This window comes from Phasianus colchicus, chromosome 23, assembly GCF_987193195.1.
Source record: "Phasianus colchicus chromosome 23, bPhaCol1.hap1.1, whole genome shotgun sequence".
Classification (NCBI taxonomy): Eukaryota; Metazoa; Chordata; class Aves; order Galliformes; family Phasianidae; genus Phasianus; species Phasianus colchicus.
In genome coordinates, this window is record NC_143458.1 from 952982 (window position 1) to 970901 (window position 17920).

At 51.5% G+C, this 17920-nt stretch overlaps 3 protein-coding genes across 4 annotated transcripts; 2 read left to right on the forward strand and 1 right to left on the reverse strand.

Annotated features, from left to right (window-relative positions):
• Positions 1-658: 658 nt before the first annotated feature.
• Positions 659-4971, reverse strand: CRYAB (crystallin alpha B). Of its 2 annotated transcripts, none has more exons than XM_031599989.2 (3): positions 4321-4971; positions 2665-2787; positions 659-1563 (listed from the first exon to the last, which is right to left on the reverse strand). In XM_031599989.2, exons 1-3 carry the CDS (start codon positions 4516-4518, stop codon positions 1360-1362), a joined length of 525 nt encoding a protein of 174 aa, XP_031455849.1. In that variant the 5' UTR covers positions 4519-4971; the 3' UTR covers positions 659-1359. The 2 variants fall into 2 exon arrangements, with proteins under 2 accessions (XP_031455849.1, XP_089979550.1); XM_090123424.1 differs by lacking the exon at positions 4321-4971 and adding an exon at positions 2864-4293.
• Positions 4972-6220: 1249 nt separating this feature from the next.
• On the forward strand, positions 6221-8257 carry HSPB2 (heat shock protein family B (small) member 2). Its single transcript, XM_031599988.2, has 2 exons — positions 6221-6400; positions 7380-8257. The coding sequence occupies exons 1-2, from the start codon at positions 6307-6309 to the stop codon at positions 7826-7828; spliced, it is 543 nt and encodes a 180-aa protein (XP_031455848.2). The 5' UTR covers positions 6221-6306; the 3' UTR covers positions 7829-8257.
• A 136-nt stretch (positions 8258-8393) lies between these two features.
• On the forward strand, positions 8394-16622 carry C23H11orf52 (chromosome 23 C11orf52 homolog). The gene is made up of 4 exons (XM_090123425.1): positions 8394-10595; positions 14131-14171; positions 14960-15006; positions 15325-16622. The coding sequence occupies exons 1-4, from the start codon at positions 10564-10566 to the stop codon at positions 15559-15561; spliced, it is 357 nt and encodes a 118-aa protein (XP_089979551.1). The 5' UTR covers positions 8394-10563; the 3' UTR covers positions 15562-16622.
• The last annotated feature ends 1298 nt before the right edge of the window (positions 16623-17920 follow it).

Sequence of the window (17920 nt, forward strand, 5' to 3'; positions counted from 1 at the left end):
TTGTAATTAACCTGTGAGTTTCTGTCATGCTGCACTTTGTCACTGAAGCTCAACTAGCACCTTACGTGGTAGAACTTTTTAAACTAGAGCTTGGCACTGAGATGGGATCTGACAATGATCCCACATCACTGAGTTCTCATTGTATTCTTTTCCATTAAAGCCATGGAAGAAGTTTGCCCACTGAGTTCACCTGAGACTGACCTCTTCTAATTTTTGTCTTAGCAGGTATAAGGGATGTAGAAAATGGGTCATAGAATCATAGAATCATTAAGATCAAAAAGACCTTTTCAGATCACCCAGTCCAAATGTCCACCAGCACTGCCCACTGTGGCCCTTAGTGCCACATCTACCCCTTCCTTAAACACCTCCAGGTGCGGTGACTCCACCTCCTTCCTGGACAGCATGTTCTAATACCTCATCAGCCATAGCTGAGTACAATGACCTTCACAATAGATTTGTTGCATTTTTTCTTCTTCTTCTTCTTTTTTTTTTTTTTTTTTGGCAGGAATTATAGAAATTCTGTTTCAGTAGTACAGACTTTCCTTTCTGCTTGTATCTAAGCAGAATCTAACACATAAGCAGATTCTGACACATGAGAAGGACTTAGTATTGTTTCATACCATACAACAGCGTTAGCATAAATCAGATGAATACTGTAGACTTCAGATGCTATTTATTGTTTGAAGGGCACGGACAGCATAGTTTCAGAGTGATGTGGTTTGCACCATTAGAGCAGGACATTTTTCTCCTCTCTGGATGTATCTGTGTTTACTGCAGCTATGCAGTTGTCATCTGCAACTGCTCCCAAGTGATTGCAGCACTTGAATGCTTTTGCATAGCATGAATCATTCTAGAAATACAAGATACAGTTGTTCCCCATTCAGTTGTTATCTGACACCCACACTTTGAATGGGTTTCGATTGTCATGAAGTTGTCCTACCAGCCTAATTTCCACTGGAGAAACTTTTCTATTGCTTGTGAAACACCCAGAAATCCTCAGGAAACACTGAAAAGAAAGGCTCATGCAGTTAGATGTTTGCAAAATATTAGAGTAAATGAAGTTACACCAGCAAAGTGTTTTTGAACACTGAGACAAGCTCTCCTGGGCACATCTGCCACACAAGCTGTAAGCAAGAATGATGCCAGATATGTTTCCCTATTCAACAAACTTACATGGCTTTCTTGAGCCAACACTTCCCTTGTCTCAAGTGCTCCAAACCAAAAACTACAGACTGCTTATTCATGTTTTATTTGTTAGTAAACTTACTCAGCATAAATAAATAAGAGTGGCCATTGAGTACAGCTGGCATCTGATGAGAAGTGCTCTTGAATGGCCCTGGTGTGACATTATATAGCAGCCTACTTCCTTTGGGATCCTGCAATGGCAGGCTTCTCTTCACGGGTGATAGGAATACTTCGTTCAGGGACGTCGCTTTGTTTCCTCGGTGCACTCACCGTCAGGACACCATCCAGAGAGAGCGATGAGGTTATGGTCAGGGGATCCACGTCAGCTGGGATCCTGTATTTCCTGCTGAACTCCCTGGCAATAAAGCCATGCTCATCCTTCAAAAGGAGAAGAAAAGGAACAGCGCTGATTAGAAGTGTTCCCTCAGTTAACCTAAACCATGGGCCTTTAGTGTAAAGTCTGAATTCAGGAAGCTTCAGCTCCCAAAGGAAAACTTTTTAGAAAGTTAAAAGAGTTTTTATTATGAGATTTCCTTTGTAAAGATCTGAGAAAAAGCTGAAGCAAGAGACTGCCCTGCCCCTGCAGATGGTGCAGGCACCCTTTGCAAGACGAGGCTTTCCCCTCCAGCTCTTGTGCCTGCCAGCTTTGTTTCACAGTGCTGTGCTGTCATGGCTAAGATGCATGACCTACAGCTATCTCCAGAGCCAGCAGCCCCTCCTCCTGATGGTCTCCAAGCCCTCAGAATACACAGCTCCCCAATGAGCTCATCTCAGCTCTTGCCAAAAAAAACCTTGCAGAAGCTATTTCAGAATTACAAGCTTCCAGCATCTATGAGTAGTGCGGTATTTTTTGACAGATCTGGGCTCCCAGAAGCTTTTGGAGCTGATGGGTACACTGATACAGCTACTTTATCTCTAGGATTTGTTTCCTTGCAAGTAGAGGGGGATAGGCAATCCCTGTTTGTACAGCCTTAGACGTGGCTTTTGGCCTCTCTTTGACCATTTGCCACTAAGCCAGCAAGCAGTGGGACAGCTGACAGCAGAGCACAACCCTTAAGGACTAGAAGTTGGTAAATGGGTATTTTTTCAGGAAGAGTTCCTCTTGCTAATGGAACAGGGCAATGCATAGATTCATTATGTGGTTTAATTATTACAGCTCATTGTTAACTTATTGAATGCCTCTCTGCATTCCTGTCCTCTTCCCAGAAAGAGGGAGGCCCAGAAATGCTCACTTCAAAGTTGATTTTCCAGTTCAGTTCACAGATCATGCAACACCAGCACTAAATCTCCACTCTGCTGCTGCTCAGTCTGGAATCAGGTGGGGGTTTGGACAGAGCATCATCCATTAGGATTGGTTGATCAAAAACACTGGAAGTGTTTCAGAAGAGCAAAGAAGAGGATTATTCTGCAGCCTCCTTGTTTAACCATAGATGAGGAAGCACACACTGACTAACAGTGACACAGTTAAAGAAGAAGTACCTGGCGCTCCTCGTGTTTCCCATGAATTTCTATCATGTCCCCGAGCACCTTCACTTTTAGCTCCTCAGGGGAGAAATGCTTCACATCAAGATTTACAGAAAATTTGTCCTTCTCCAGTCGCATCTGTAAAACAAGGAGACAACTTCAGGCAAAGGTTTCAGTTTCCTCAGGTTCTTGGCATGCAGCAGGTCACACTCACACTGGGCTCTCCTGTCTGACCTCCTGCATTCAGTCCTGGGATTCTTATCTGGCTCAGATTGTCTCTTGTTAGCCTGTTCCATTCATGCCCACCACTACAGCACATATGCTTTCTCTCAGGATAAACATAAGATAAACACATTCTGGGGAATAAGGAAGAGATTCTCTCAATCTGAATTTGTTAAAACTGACTTCTACCAAATTTTTTTCTGAGGTGTCTGGAGATTTCCAATCTCTGCAGCTGAATTTTGCTAAGTATTTCTGGAAAAAGAAACTGCGTGTGCAGCTGACTACAGCTCATCTGTGTCGCTTGCAGGCTTTTCCCTGCATCGTCACTCCTTAAAAACAAAAATAGCATGTCTCAGCTAAGCAGCACTACCAGCTCACCTCTCTTATCTGAGCAGCAGGGCTACTGCTGAAACTCTGAGTCACCTGCTTCTCATCTTGCCTCCTTACCTTCCATTTTGCACTTTGTCATCTCCAGCAAATGCTGTTTTTTGCTGGCTCCTGAGGTTGAATTTGCATTTTCTGCCTGTCTTGGATAAGTCAGTAGGACTCGGCAGTGCAAGCTGGCTCTCTCTGCCTTCCTGCTGTGGTCACGGTCACACACGAGCCTCTTGCAGCTCTGTTCTGGGACATGGAGGCAGCTTCCATGCCAGTTCTAGCTTACTGGTTTCCTCAGTTTTACCTGGAAGGCTTCCTGCTCCTTCTGCTAGATTATTTGTGAAGATTTCTCCAATGAGAAAGTCAGATGTTGATGTTGTTACCTGTGGTGCTTATTATGGCTGCTTCAGCAGATGACCAGACCCAGGTGACTAAACCAAGGGAAACATTAAGCAAAGATTAAGAAAATACTTCCCTCTCACTCCGTTGGCTTTGAGTAGCTCTATAAGTTATTTGCAAATACACAACTGACCTGCACACTGAACAAGGTCATTTGAGCTGTGTGCCTCAGCCCCTGAAGCAAGCAGATGGCCATTTAAAGGCCTTCCCATCCCATATCTCTCTGAAAACACTGCTCTGTCTGCCAGAGATGCTTTAGCTTTGGCCTCTCTACTCAGCAGCTGGGGGCTCCCATGCTGCCTGGCATGGGGGTCCCACCGCTCCTCTGCTTCTCAGGAGGAAGCAGAATGGAAAATTTTTCAGGGCAGACAGAGAAATCAGGCTTCCTCCTTTCTCCTGCCAGTTCCTGCAGTCATTCACAGCACACACAGAGCTCGGTTTGTCTCTGTGCACATGGCTGTGGCAATACTTGCTCTCAGTTACAAGTGATTAGCAGAGCGTGCAGAGGTCCTCACCTAACACGGAGGAGCAGAGGCAAAAACTCAGCACTCTTTTCCCCAGGCTCTTCCTATTAACCACCCGCAAGCAGCATCCCAGCTCTCCTGGGTTCCCAGCTCCAGACCCATCAGGATGTGCACCCAGCAGTAACAAAGAGCAGTACGTAGGGCAGATTACCTCTGAGAGTCCCGTCTCCAGCCAACTGGGCATCCGAAAGAAGGGGGATCTCATCAGGAAGGGGCTGAAGCTGGGAGAGGTAGGGAGCAGCTCTGACTCCTGCAGGTGCTCTCCAAATATCTGGTCAAAGATACGGCTCGGTGTCAACCAAGAAAACAGAGGTCTGCGGATCAGGGGGTTGTGGATGGTGATATCCATTGGAGCGTGACGGAGGAGCCAAGCAAATGACTGCTGCAGTGCAGTGCCCAGCACAGGGGGCAGCTTTATACCCGCGTGGCTGGCGGGGCCTCTCCCCCCGAGGCCTCCCGAATAGTGGTGTCAGGGATTTTATTGTCCCAATCTGGGACTGGTCCCTTCAGCAGTGCCCAGGAGTGTCTGGGGGTTTGAACAGATTGCTAAGGAGGAGGGGAAAAGGGAGAAGAAGACAAGGAGACTAACGGGGCAGCAAGAAGCCAAGCTGCCCGGCTGCCCGCCCCACACCCCACGTGCTGTTTATCTGCTGAGTCCCAAGCAGGCTTGGCGGATGTTCCCAGCTGCTTTGGATGCCAGCAGGATCAATGCAGCTCCTATCTTTGGCTCACATGGAAAAGGACAAGGGGCTGTTGTTCCCTGTGACGGCACCAAGGCTGCAGCTCCCCACTACACCCACGCGCCTAGAAAGGGCTCTGCCTTCCCTTAAAGTGAAGGAAGCCCCAGGCCATAGCTGGAGGGCAACATGAACCCCAAAAGGTCTGTTGTGAGGTACCCTGGTGTGCAGCTCTGCAGACTGGTAAGCACCCTACCTAAGCACCTGCTGGTGTGTGCACACTAAAGATGGTTTCCACAGGGCATCAGCTCTTGCCCTTTGCCCACTAGAGAAACCACTTTGCTGGAGAGGGCAGAAGAGCCCAGCACTCTGCAAGCAGAGATAAAGCAGGCAAACAGCAGCCCTGCAGAGCTGCACTGCTGCTTGCCTTCTCTGGGATGCAAACTGCCTTGTTCTGCTTGTGCCCTGCAGCAATCAGTTCAGATCATGAGGCTGGGTTCAGCCCAGCAGCTGTCTTTAAAGGACAAGAGCTCCGAGTATCTGCAACTTACATACAGCCTTCTGGCTTAAGGACACATAATTCTCACTGCTAGCACCATCAGTCCCCTGCAAAAGGGCCTGACCCTCTTCCTGTTCACTTGCCTGTAAGATTAGGGAGTAGAATTCACCCACCCTCTGCAGAAGCCCGAGCCATACTTTGTCCAGTTCCATATTATGTCAGCAGTAGTGCACCTGCTCTCTCGCAACGCAGAGACATGGAAATCTCTGGTTTCAGAGTATGAGGAGCTTAACTAGGTACTAACTCCCAGTTCAATAAAAGTGGATGTAGGCCAGCTTCAGACCCTGCTTAATGTGTGACCTCCAGCACAGGCATTCCTCTGATCCCACTGCACAGCACTGAAGCCCTGGCCAAGGCACAGCCTAGACAGCTGGCTCACAGTGGCACAGTTCTGGAGTGTCAGCATCAGGGTCTGCTCAGTGCCACTTAGCAGTCTGCAGCACTTTACCACTCCTAGGAACAAAAGACACAGCTTCTGGGAAAACAAATCCCTTTCTGTGGGGCTGATTTGAGTGCTAAGTTCACAGTGATGACTTTGCATGACTGCACACAACCTGACCAAGCACCAGCCACCATTAGGCATTGCCCTGTCCCCTGCTGAGTTGGCAGGGGCAGTTGGGGGCCCTGTTCCTGTCTCTTGTCCCCTGCCCAAGGTGGGGAATCAGGGGGTGCAGGATTGCACCCCGCCAGCAGGCAGAGCCTGCAGCTCTACAGGAATGCAATGAGGAGCTTCCCTCGTCACCCTGGCGAGGCGGCCCGGGGCCTGTGCGCGAGGCTATTTTGGTCCGTCTTTTTATCACACACTCCTCCCTGTGGAATTCACCCAACTAAAACCTTGCAATCTGCAGCCTTCGCTCTCAGAGGCAGCGAGCGCTTGGACAGGCCCCTTCCTCAGCTCACCATGGCCGCGCGGACGGTGCCCCATGCCTACCCCATGAGCTCAGAGTACGAGTTCGCCAACCCCAGCAAGATCTACGACCAGAACTTTGGAGAAGGTAAGCAAGGAGATGGGACCCCCAGCAGCTCTCTGTCTTCTGGTGCAGGAGGCTGGCAGAGTCCCTCTGGAGAGAAGCTTCAGGAGCCAAGGAAGCCCAAGCATGGGAACCCAGGCAAAACCAGGAGAAGATAGCCTAGGCACAGCCAGGGGCTCTCTCTTTAGGTCCACTTCCTCCTTCCATGCCCAGTGCTGGCTCCCCTGTCCCTCCCCTGTGCCCCCAGCGGTCTGTTATTCATGCACGTGCTCTGCAGCACGGAGCAAAGTGCTGCCCCCTCACGCCCCCCATCTCATGCACACCCCACAGAGGCTGGGCTGTGCAGGACATGTCCCAGTGCTCTTCTCCATTGCCAGGGGAGGCTGCACCCTGCTTATTGGAGAGGTGTGCCAGCAGCAGCCCCACCTTGCCCACAGCAGGACAGGGAAGAGTTTAGGAGACTACTGCTGGGAGGGGGGGGGGGGAAGATTTTGTAGCCAGGAACAGTGGAGAAAAGCTGAGCTGGGGTGTTAAGCACAAAGCCCAGCAACGGTTGGCAGAGAGGAAGGAATGTGGGCAGCAGCAGAACCATTCAGCATCGCCACAACAGCGTGAAAAGGCAAAAAGACCCAAGGAAAGCCCTATGGACAATGGCAAACAAAAGGCCTTTTTAGTTCTTCAGGGCAGTGTCTTCACCATCAGCATTTCCCATGCCAACCCCAATCGTGGGCTTTGCGTTGCTGAGCATCCAATGCACCCACCAGTCCCTCCCAGTCCACCCAGCAGATGCCCTAGTTGGATGTCAGCTCTCAGCTTGTGGCAGACAACCTTTTGGCACTGAGTGTGCAATCTGGAGGTGCAAGGGTAGGAAATGGCATAGCCTCTGTCCCCATTGCAGAACTGATGCAGCAGCAATATCAAGGTGTTTGCAGGACCCAGCCTTTCCACTTCTCCATCCCTTTCCCTGGGAAACCCCCCACTTCCCACTGGGTCTCATTTCTAGGTGTGTCCCCATGTGAGATTTTAGCTCCTGCCCTGTACCATGGCTACTACATCAGGCCTCGGATAAACAAGCAGCTGGATCGAGGCACCTCGGAGGTCAGCCTCAATGACCACAAGTACGAGGTGTTCCTGGACGTCTGCCACTTCCTGCCCGACGAGCTGACAGTGCGCACTGTGGACAACCTGCTGGAGGTGGTGGGGCAGCACCCCCAGAGGGCTGACCGCCACGGCTTCATCTCCCGAGAGTTCACCAGGACCTACATCCTCCCACTGGACGTTGACCCCTTGCTGATGAGAGCTACCCTGTCCCACGATGGCATTCTGAGCATCATGGCACCCCGAACAGGAAAGGAGGTGAAAGCTAGGATCATTGAAGTGAAGATAATCCAGGAGCAGACAGTGGGGCAGGAAGAACAGTCTGAGGAAGGAAAAGGGAAGGAAGAGTCCTAAAGGCCCCAAAGCTGGGCTTGAGCGAGGGGGGGGGGTGGGCGGGGGGGGGGGCAGGAAAGGGAGTCACTGTGCCAGGCCCCTGTTTCTCACTGTCAGTGTTTAGAAGGCCTGGGACGCAGCTGTGTGTATGCCAGACTTCTGCTTCTTAAGGCTGATGGTTAGAAGAAGGGGCTTGGAAATGAAAAAAGAGGGGGACTAAAGTGTTCACGGGAGGGACTCTAATGCAAGTTTTTCTCCTGGGTGCCCATTGAGCACCATGCTCTTCTCTCACCGCACACTGCAAGGGCCACTCTCACCCAATGGTCTGAGGCTCTGCACCTGCCCATGCAACCCCAGCACCTTGCTGTTGTTGGCCTTTGTGGAGATGCAATGCTGTTAAGTACCCACAGCTCTCAAATGGAAAGAGGAATAAATCTGCCTCCAAGCTTCTCTCATTTGCCTTGGACTCACACTGCCCCTGCCCACGTTACTGTGCAGCAGGAAGGATGGATGATGGCGGCTCGAGATGCAAGGAACAGAGCAGTGGAGAGTTAATGCTGAGCTCGTCTGGAGAAAAGTCCCATAAATGAGAGTTTTTCCCCTTTAGCAGATATAGTGATGCTACTGGCTACATGAGAAACATCTTAACAACCCTGTGACGTGGGGCTGGGGATCGGGTGTGCTGCTGTCAGCGGCAGCTGCTGCCCAGCCAGACTCAGGGTTCAGCAGGCGTCAGGCACAATCCTTGTCGGTGCCAATTAAAGCAGCCAGAATGCTGTGTCACCAGCCAAATATGGGGGCCCTGGCACAGCTCAGTGCAGCCCTCCTAAGGAGAGAGAAAAGCTCTGAGGTCCACATGGACAAGCCTCTTCCTGTCAGAATGTGGCTGCAGTCTTCTGCTCTCCTCTCTGTGAGGAAGGAGGGCCAGTGAATAATTCAGATAACGCCAAAATAAAAATCACCTTTACAACAGGTTTTGTCTAGGTTATTAGTAATAATTTCAGAGATAATCCCACATTAATGACTTTCAGTAAGGGCAAGAAGGGCAAGAACTGACTGGTCCTTTAGGAGCGGACTGCCCCACTGTGTGCAGCCCCCAGCACACACCCCATCCCACTGACAGCATCCACCTGAGCCCCTGCAGCAGTCACGGGGCCTGGGCTGGTTCTATGCAGGGCACAGGTCCTAAGAGAAAAGTGCCTACAGCAGTTCAGAGTTCTTTCTGCGGTGATGCCAGCTTGCCTTGCACCCGTACCTATCGCAGCACACTGCCAGTCTGTGACACACTGCAGTGCAAACGCACAGCAATACAACCATTACACAGTTCTCGTCCCTCTCTTACGAGCACCGGCCGCGCTCTCCAGCAAGTTCATTCCTCATCGCTGGGCACTCGCAGGCTCGCGCTGTGCCAGGCTCGTAGCCTGTCACCCAGATACGATGAAGGCAGCTGCCGGGGGGGGGGAGGGCCTGGCACTGCCTAGTGCCGCCCGGGGCTGCGCCCGACGTTCGCTGCTCGATGCTGGAGCCGGGCGGCTCCCGTCATGCCTACCGCTGCAGGGGAATGAGGAGTGGCAGCCAAGGGCTCCCCGACTCTGCCAGTGTTTTCAATGCCTTTCTGTTTCTCCAGTGGAGCTCAAAGCAGCAGCTCCAGCGTTTGTGTTTGGTGCTGATGGGAAAAGGCTCCCAGCCTCTTTGTTTTTCCTCTCCACAAAGCAACGTAGTTATCCCAGAAATCAAAACAGTGGCTTACTGAATCAACAGCGTCTGTGGACAAATCCTGAGACACAGAGTCTGCAGTTTTCCAAGGGGACTCAGACTCCTGAGACCACCCGGCATGAGTGCAGCAGCCTGAGAACTGGTCCTGCTGGGAGCAGGGCTGAAGCCCACCTGACCACATCAGTCAGGCCCAGGCTGTAGGATTCTTGGGAACCCAGCCGTGCAGGGCAGCAGATTCAGCTCAAGACACCTGCAGCTTGCAGTGCAGCTCCCCCAGGAGAGCAGCTGTGCCCCCAGCTGAGGTATGGTAGAACTCTCCTCCTCCCACCACTGCTGGGAAAGCCCCAGGCTTTGCTCTGTGCTCGGGCAGACAGCTGGGTGGCTGGGAGCAGGGCTGCCACCCCTCAGCCCACCAGAAGGGAGAATGGGAGCTTCCCCAGCTGTCAGCACATCCCTCGGAGTGTTCAGACTCGCACAGAACTGCCAAATTGAGGCTGTGGGACACAGTTTCTGTTCCAGGGCAAAATCAACACAGTATCCTTTGATATTAAGTATCAGCTCAACAATCAGATGTGTTCTATAAACCTACTCCCACTTCTGCTGGGCCACTGCCTCCCTCGCAGGAGATCCACTCCCTTCCCCAGGTGATGCCACACATTTTCCAGACGTCCCACTTGTTACGCATGAACAGAACTGACAGCTCCTGTTCCCTCTGAGCTCCCGCTTTAGAGCTCTTCTTCCTCTTGCGCAGGAACATCTGAATCCTTCCTGCACCCCTTCCCTGTCGGCATGCCAGGAGCGGGGCAGCGGAAGACAAAATTCCAGCCCTAGGACTGGTCCCTGGGGCCGGCAACTGCCCTCCCAGCCCCGGGCAGCCGGCGGCAGCCCCCCGGTAGATGGCACGCACGGGCCCGGCGCGGCGGCGAGAAATCTGATCCTGCAGACACTCCCTTGGAATAGCCAGGGGCCGATCGGGGAACCAGGAAATACAAGCTGTGCCCGTGCAGAGAACGCTCCGGCTTCATGGAGGAAGGAGCGACATGGGCAACCGCTGCAGCTGCGGGCGCCCGTGGTGAGTACGGCGGGGCGGGGGGCGGCGGCCGGAGCCAAACTCGGGCAGCGCTTAGCGGGGCTGCAGCGGGGCTGCGCCTCGCACCTGCCCGGGGCGGGGCGGGGCGGGGCGGGGGGCTTGCCTCGTCGGTGCTATAGCTGGGTTCTGCGAGGATCGAGTTGAAATCCTTACAAGTTCCCCAGCGGGGGTAAAACCTCCAGGCTGTGGCACTACCCCGAAGGACAGCAGCACCCCCAGCCCCTCTGCTCGGGTTCAGATGCTGTCAGGCTCCCGAGAGGAGGGGCGGCTCAGCCCCCGCTCACGCTGTGCCGGCCCAGTGCACGGGGTGGCGCCGGGTGGGAGCACGGAGTGCTGAGAGCGTGAGGAGAGCTGTGGGTATCAGGTGAAGCGCAGGGGACTTTCTCTCCAACACTGCATTTGCTCAAGTAATAGAAAATCATCGGAGCTTTTTAATAGTTAAGGGACACAGCATCACTAGTGGCTGGAGCCGAAGAGGGGGTCTGTACACCCAGAGTCTGGGATTCAGGAATAGGAATTGCAAATGGAAGGGGGAAGCTGGTTCTTGACATCTCCTTGTCTTCCACTTCCTCTGCTCTATGGCAGGGGTTAAACAAGGTGCCCAAGGCACTGTCTTCATGGCTGCAGTGAACAAGAGCCTACACAGGCCCCTTGGAGTGCAAAAAGCACCGTGTGGCACCCCCAGGTCTGAGCAATGCCAGGCCATGCACAAACACTTCTGGCTCCTAAAGAAAGCCTAAACCCAGGCTGGATGGTCACCTGCCCAGTCAGGGCTCCCAGTCAGGAGAGCAGCTCTCTGTTCTTCCTGGGGAGCAGTGTGGTGGCAGCCTGGCTGCAACTGCCTCCTCAGGATGAATGCCAACTTCTGTCCCAAGGCTGCAGGACTAGGACTGCTGTGTCCTTCTGGGTGTTTTTCCCAAATAGAGAGTTAGAAGCTGGGGTGGTGGTTCTGCTGGTGGTGTCACCACTGTCTCCCTGCTCCCCTCTGGCAGTAGAGGGCAAAGCTCTGGCCCAAGAGCCTTTTGCCCCAGCATGTGAGACTCATGTTAGCATGCGAGACTCACTCCCGTGTAGGGACCAAAGCGGAGCTCTCCCAGGAGCTTCTCACTGTGTCCTGTACAAGAAAGCACCTGGCAGAGGAAGGGCCTCAGGCTTGTACGCTTACCTACCCTGCACAGGCGGTGAACAGACAAGTAAGGAGAGTGGAAGGTAAATGAGTCTGTGCTGTAGGTTATGTGGCTTGTAGGACACTCACAGAGCAGCATGACCAAGAGCAGACTGTGGTTCACTGAAGCCCTATTGCAGAGGTCTGCGTGATTCATGGCTTTGCCTTGGTGACAGAGGGAAAAAAGATGCTGCTTAATCTTAGTTCAGGTATTTCTGGGGACCAGTAATGCTTCTATTTTTGGGTATTTGCTCAGCATCAGCAAAGAGCTGGGCTTCCTAACTAAAGCTGAGACTTACAAAAGGGTAGGTAGGTACCTGCCTGTAATATGGAAAGGAGAAGGTTCCTGAAGTCATAAGAAAATCCATTTCAGCAAACTCCTTCGGAACAGAAGCTGTCAGTGAAGGAAAGCGTGCCCTGGGGTCTGGGTGTCTCTGCAAGTTCAGCCCTGGGCAGGATTCTCACCTCAGTGTGCATGTGCAGCAAAGGATGCCAGGATTTGGGATCCAAGGTGAAGCAGAAACTAGGTTGGTAATGACATGGAGAAAGGAGAAGCAGCGGTGCAGGAGCAGGGACACATGCTGTCATGCAGAATACAGCATGCATCCAGCAGGCTGTCAGTTAGTTACAGCACGTCTGACCTGGTTTTGAGAAGAAGAGGGGAGAAGTTTGCCTTGCTCGTTTCCCTTGCCACATTCATTCTAATTACTGCAGATCTGAAGCAGAGAGATGCTGTCTCCTGCCTGGCTGTGATTAGCCTGCAGACAGTCTCAGAACAGCTCCAGACTGCACACTGGCTGCTAATGCTCACTCCACAAAGGAAGACAACCAAAACAAGCCAAGGCGGTTGGGAAAGCTGGGGCTGGAACGTGCCTCCCAGCAAAGAGACTTTGGACCCTGCTGAACTTACTTCAGCATGGTGCTGTTTTAATTGCAGCCCACAACCTGACTGCAAAGATGCAAAGAGCTCCAGCACAAAGCCAGGCGGGAGGGCCCTGGAGACCCTGCAGGCTCATAGCAACAGTGGAAGGGGATCTGCAGGTGGGAACCACACCAGGACAAAACCATAAGAAGCAGAGCTGGATCCTTTTGTACAGGCCTTCCATTCCCCAGAGCTACCCTTGATTTCCCAGCTCCTGGTTAATAATTACCAGCTGTTTTTAAGGTCTCCTGGTTATTTGTCGTTTCTTTTCTCCTTTTGCCATTAAAACGCCAAAGCCATTACCAAACACTCAGCCCTGCTCTGTTGCTCCCAAAACTGCCTCTAAAAGCTGTGCCTCAGGCACCGCTTTGCTCCTACCTGTGGCAGATCTGTCCAGCAAATGCAGGACATGCTATGGACCTTGGGTGATCTCTGGGAGCTCTCCAGCCCCCTTCAGAGCACTAGCTGCTCACAATCAGCTGCGCTGCAGGCTCTGTTAAGTGCATGTGTGTGCACAGGAGCAGCTGCACCAGGGCTGGCACCTGCTCCCTTCCAGCCATACGAGCATTCTGCAAGGATAACATTTGCTTCATGCTGCAAAGATAACATTTGTCTCATGCATCTGGCCTGGAATGTGACACGTCTCTGCTCTGGCCATGATGCCCAGCCAGCACCAGACTGTGGGAGTTTGGCTTTGCTGTTGCATCCAGAATGAATTTGGCTCCTATTTGCACCATGTCTGGGACATGGTTATGTTTGGCTTTTCTCTCTCTGGTCACAAAGGTACAGACAAGATTTGTGTTTGGCTTGGCTTATATAAAGTGTGTGACTTGTTTGGTTTGGTTGTGTTCAAGTGGAAAACTGTAATCAGGAAGAACACAGACTGAAAGATTAAAATAGCACGTTGGCTGTGCACAGCTGCTCGGTGGGCAAGGAAGCCAAAGCATGGGCTATCAGAGCATCTTGTTCTAAGAGAAATGTTTCATTCTAATGGCAATCATGCTCAGTATCCTGTAACTTTGATCATACAGCTGTGGAAACATAGTTGCAGTGAAATATGTTCTCCTTCACACTGATGCCTGTGCATTATAGGACTGCCAGACAGGGCTGAAAGGCAAGGAGCCTTGGGGGTGTCTGTAGTGTGTAGGAAAGGAGTCATTGAAGAGGGAACCCTGGACCTTTTCCCTGCAAAATTAACTCACATTCAGAAGGTGCCTCATTCCCTCTGCAGGACTGGAGCCTGCACAAAGCTCCCAGTGGACCCTGGCAGTCCCAGACACCCAAACAGGGGTGGTTGGACTGGGGAGTGGGGGAAGGGGCTCTTGGATCTCCCTGCACGAATGCAGAACCTTGGGATGTGCTTCTGAGTTTACATGTGATGGAAGCAGATGCTGAAGTTTCTCAAGGCTGACGTCTCTCTCTGATTCCAGGAACTGTCCTTCGCTTTTTAAAAGGAAGAAGGAAAAGCAAGGTAAGGATTTGTGAAGGTGCTCTAGAGTGCAAGAACAGTGGGAGTAAATCAGCCCCTGAATAGCTGGCATTCATCAGCACTGGCTGCAGATGGATCCCTTAGCAGAGGTCCTCTCCCAAACTCTTCCATACTTGACCTTTCTCAAGAGAAGTCTGATAGAGACAAAAGGCAAAATTTCATTGCAACTTAAAGCAAGGGCGATGATAGGCCATGCGACTTGGCAGGAGGATGGGAAGGGGCTTTACTGGTATCTCTAAAATATCTGAGTTGTGCACCTAAAAGTGTGTAAGGACCCTGTCATGCAGCAGAGCAGGAACTGAATCAAACTCCCATAAGAGCTGCAAACATTCATCTGACATCAGTGCCTAGAATAAAGCAAGGAGGAACTAATAGCCCAGTTGTGTCCTGTGGCCTTTGGACCATGCTGGGCAAAATATGTTTGCAGGCAGCAGAGGAAATAACAAAGTTAAAACTGGTTCTGACTTCTCCAAAGGCCTGACAAGGAGGCCCTCTGTGCTGTGTACATCCTTCTAGGTTCTGCCAAGAACATTGCGGTCCACAGCATGTTGTCATCACAGGAAACCTTATTTTTTCCAAAGAAACAAGCCCAGGCTTTCTTCTCGGAGACTGGCCTCAGAGACAGCATGAGGGCTGAGGATGTCAGATGGGGTGGAAATTTGATTTGTGTCCACGGGAGAGAGCCCGTGTGCCAGATGCTGCTTTTTGGAACTCAAAGCTGGAACAATAAACAGTTGTGTTAACCTGATCCGCTGATGTCTCTTTTTCAGGAACCAGTGTGAGACACGAGAGCCAACAGCACCAGCCTGGCAGGAAGGTAAACAGCTTCACGGGGTTGTTTTTTGACTGGATGTTGGCAGAACAGGATTGACCACCACTTCCTAGCCTATATGGGTCAGGCGGACACGGGCTGTTCATTCCGAGCTGTGATATCTCATCCAGTGTAGTCTGGGAGGGCTGTGGGAGCGACGTGCATTGCTGCAGTGATACGGGCCTAGTTTTTCTCACTGTTCTGCAAAAGATGCAGTAGGATGATGCCTGTCTCTGAGCCTGAGGTGTCAGTGAGCTGGGTGGTGTGGGGGTAGCATGTAGGGCACGCAGGTACAGCTGACTCTGAGCTCTTTTTTTCCCAAAGGCTCCAGCGTATGAAAATGTCACAGAGTTTCCAGTCTATGCTACCGTGAATAAACCCAAGAACACAAAGCAGGATGACAGCATTCATTATGCAGACATCCAGGTGTTCACCAAGGTGCGGGAGCGCTCTGCGGAAGAGGTGAAGAACTTGCAAATGCAGAATGCCACAGAGTATGCCACCCTCAACTTCCCCCGACCCAGACTGAAATACGACAGCAAGAATGGGACCTTGGTTTAAAAAGCTTGGTAGCCCCTGCCTCCTTCAGCAACTAAAGGATTTCACAGACGTAAAGATGCTGCAGGCTCAGGCTAACTTCATGAACACATCTAGCCTGCCTGCAGAGCAGAGCGGCTGCATCTTCCACCTGCACGAGAGCATGCGCATTAACTCTCACATGAGGAATAGTCGCCTCTGGTTCTGCTGGTCAAAAACCAGCCTGTTCCCCTTGGCTCTGCACAGCTCTGTGTGGGAATGCAGCATACAAGATTCTGTTCTGGGGCAAGGGAGATGTTGCCATAGGATTTTATGCTGATATTAAGAACAGAATGTGGTTGATAGCAAGAGGAAATTGCATGGAAGTTCCAGCAGCAACTACCGTAAGGTCTTCCTCTGGTATCAGCCGCTGCACACTGCAGTCATGCACATCGTGCATCTCCTTTTCTCAAAAAGCAATGTTTTCCCACCATGCACAGCACACTGAGGCCAAGGCCAGAAACACAGAATTAACCGAGGGATTCAGAACAGTTCCTTCCATTGAAGGGTGGTACCAATTAACATTCTTACCCCAACATGCACAGAAGTGAGCAATGAGCTCTTTTCTCTGAAAATGAAAGAAGGAAAACCTGCAGCTTATCTGAAAGGCAGCCACTTAAAACCACTGCCTATATTTAGGGTAGTTACCCAGTCCTTGGGCTGTTTGCATACCTGAGACACTGTGAATGAATCCTGGACAATTTTAAAGAGGACTTTGCACTTTTTCTCCATTAATTTTTTATTCTGTGGTGTCAGCCTTAGTTATAAAACCCTGCAACATAGAGTACATGCCATGTGGTGTCTTCTGCTAAAGCTCCTGAAGACGCCTGTACAGGCTGGGGGGAGTTGTCCTTGAGAGCAGCTCGGCAGAGAAAGACCTAGGGGTCCTGATAGATGAGAAACTTAACATGAGCCAGCAGTGCGCTCTGGCAGCCCGGAAAGCAAATGGGATCCTGGGCTCCATCAGGAGAGGGGTGGTCAGCAGGGATAGGGAGGTGATTGTCCCTCTCTACTCTGCTCTTGTGAGGCCCCATCTGGAGTACTGTGTTCAGGTGTGGAGCCCTCAGTACAAAAAAGACATGGAGATTTTGGAAAGGGTCCAGAGGAGGGCCACGAAGATGATCAGGGGGCTGGAGCACCTCCCCTATGAGGACAGGCTGAGGGAGTTGGGTTTGTTCAGCCTGGAGAAGAGAAGGTTGCGGGGCGACCTCATTGCAGCCTTTCAATATCTGAAGGGAACTTACTCCCAGGAGGGGAGTAAACTCTTCATAAGGGCTGATAATAGCAGGACACGGGGAAATGGTTTTAAGTTAAAAGAGGGAAGATTTAGGTTGGATGTTAGGGGGAAGTTTTTTACTAGGAGGGTGGTTAGGTCCTGGAACAGGCTGCCCAGGGATGTTGTGGATGCCCCGTCCTTGGAGGTGTTCAAGACCAGGTTGGACGAGGCTCTGGGCAACCTGATCTAGTAAAGGTGTATGTTCGGTGGCCCTGCTAGGCAGGGGGGTTGGAACTACATGATCCTTGAGGTCCCCTCCAACCCAGGTCATTCTGTGATTCTGTGATTCTGTGATTCTGTAATTTGCTTATGGGTTTAAAATAGTGTTAGCAATGCAGGACAGCAACCGTCCACAATCTTCTACCACGGGGCTGCATGTGACAGTTGTGGTGTTGGGAGCTGAGAGGGCTCCCAAGCAGTGTCCTCGGGCCCTGAGTCAGTAGTTGGCACATTCTGTTCCTAAGTAATGGTCTGCACGGCCAAACACAAGTCGTGGAGCAACCTGTTTATTGCCAGTGTTGAAAAATGGACATCCTGGTACCTTTTATAAATGTGCAATGTTTTGCATATCATGGCTCATCTAAATGTGAAAGGAAAACCATGAGGGAGTTCCTCCTTGTGACAAAAAATAAAGCTGGTACGGGTCCTGTGTGCTAAGACAGAAGCGCTGTGAGGACCAGTCCTACAACCGTTCTACCTGAACAGGTCTTTGTGCTCGTGCTGTCCGGCAGACATCACCACGGCTATTATAAGGCCAGACTAAAGTTTGCAAAAAGGCTTTTTTAAATCATGAATGGGGGCAGTCTATTTTTCTACCTGAACAGGATATTTTCTTTTTATCCGCGCTGAACCCAGCTGGGCTACTAGAAGGCCTGCAGTGTAAGAGTCATTGAGGTTGGAAAAGACCACTGAGAACCCCGTGTCTGACGCAGCCCGCCCCGCCGTGCCCTCTGGGCGCCCCTCAGTGGGCAGCCTACTGAGGTACGGCGTGTCCTGGAGGTGGCCTCCCCAGTGCCCTCCGTTGGGAACGGCGGTAGTGATTCGCCTTGATTGCCAAGCCCCGAACTG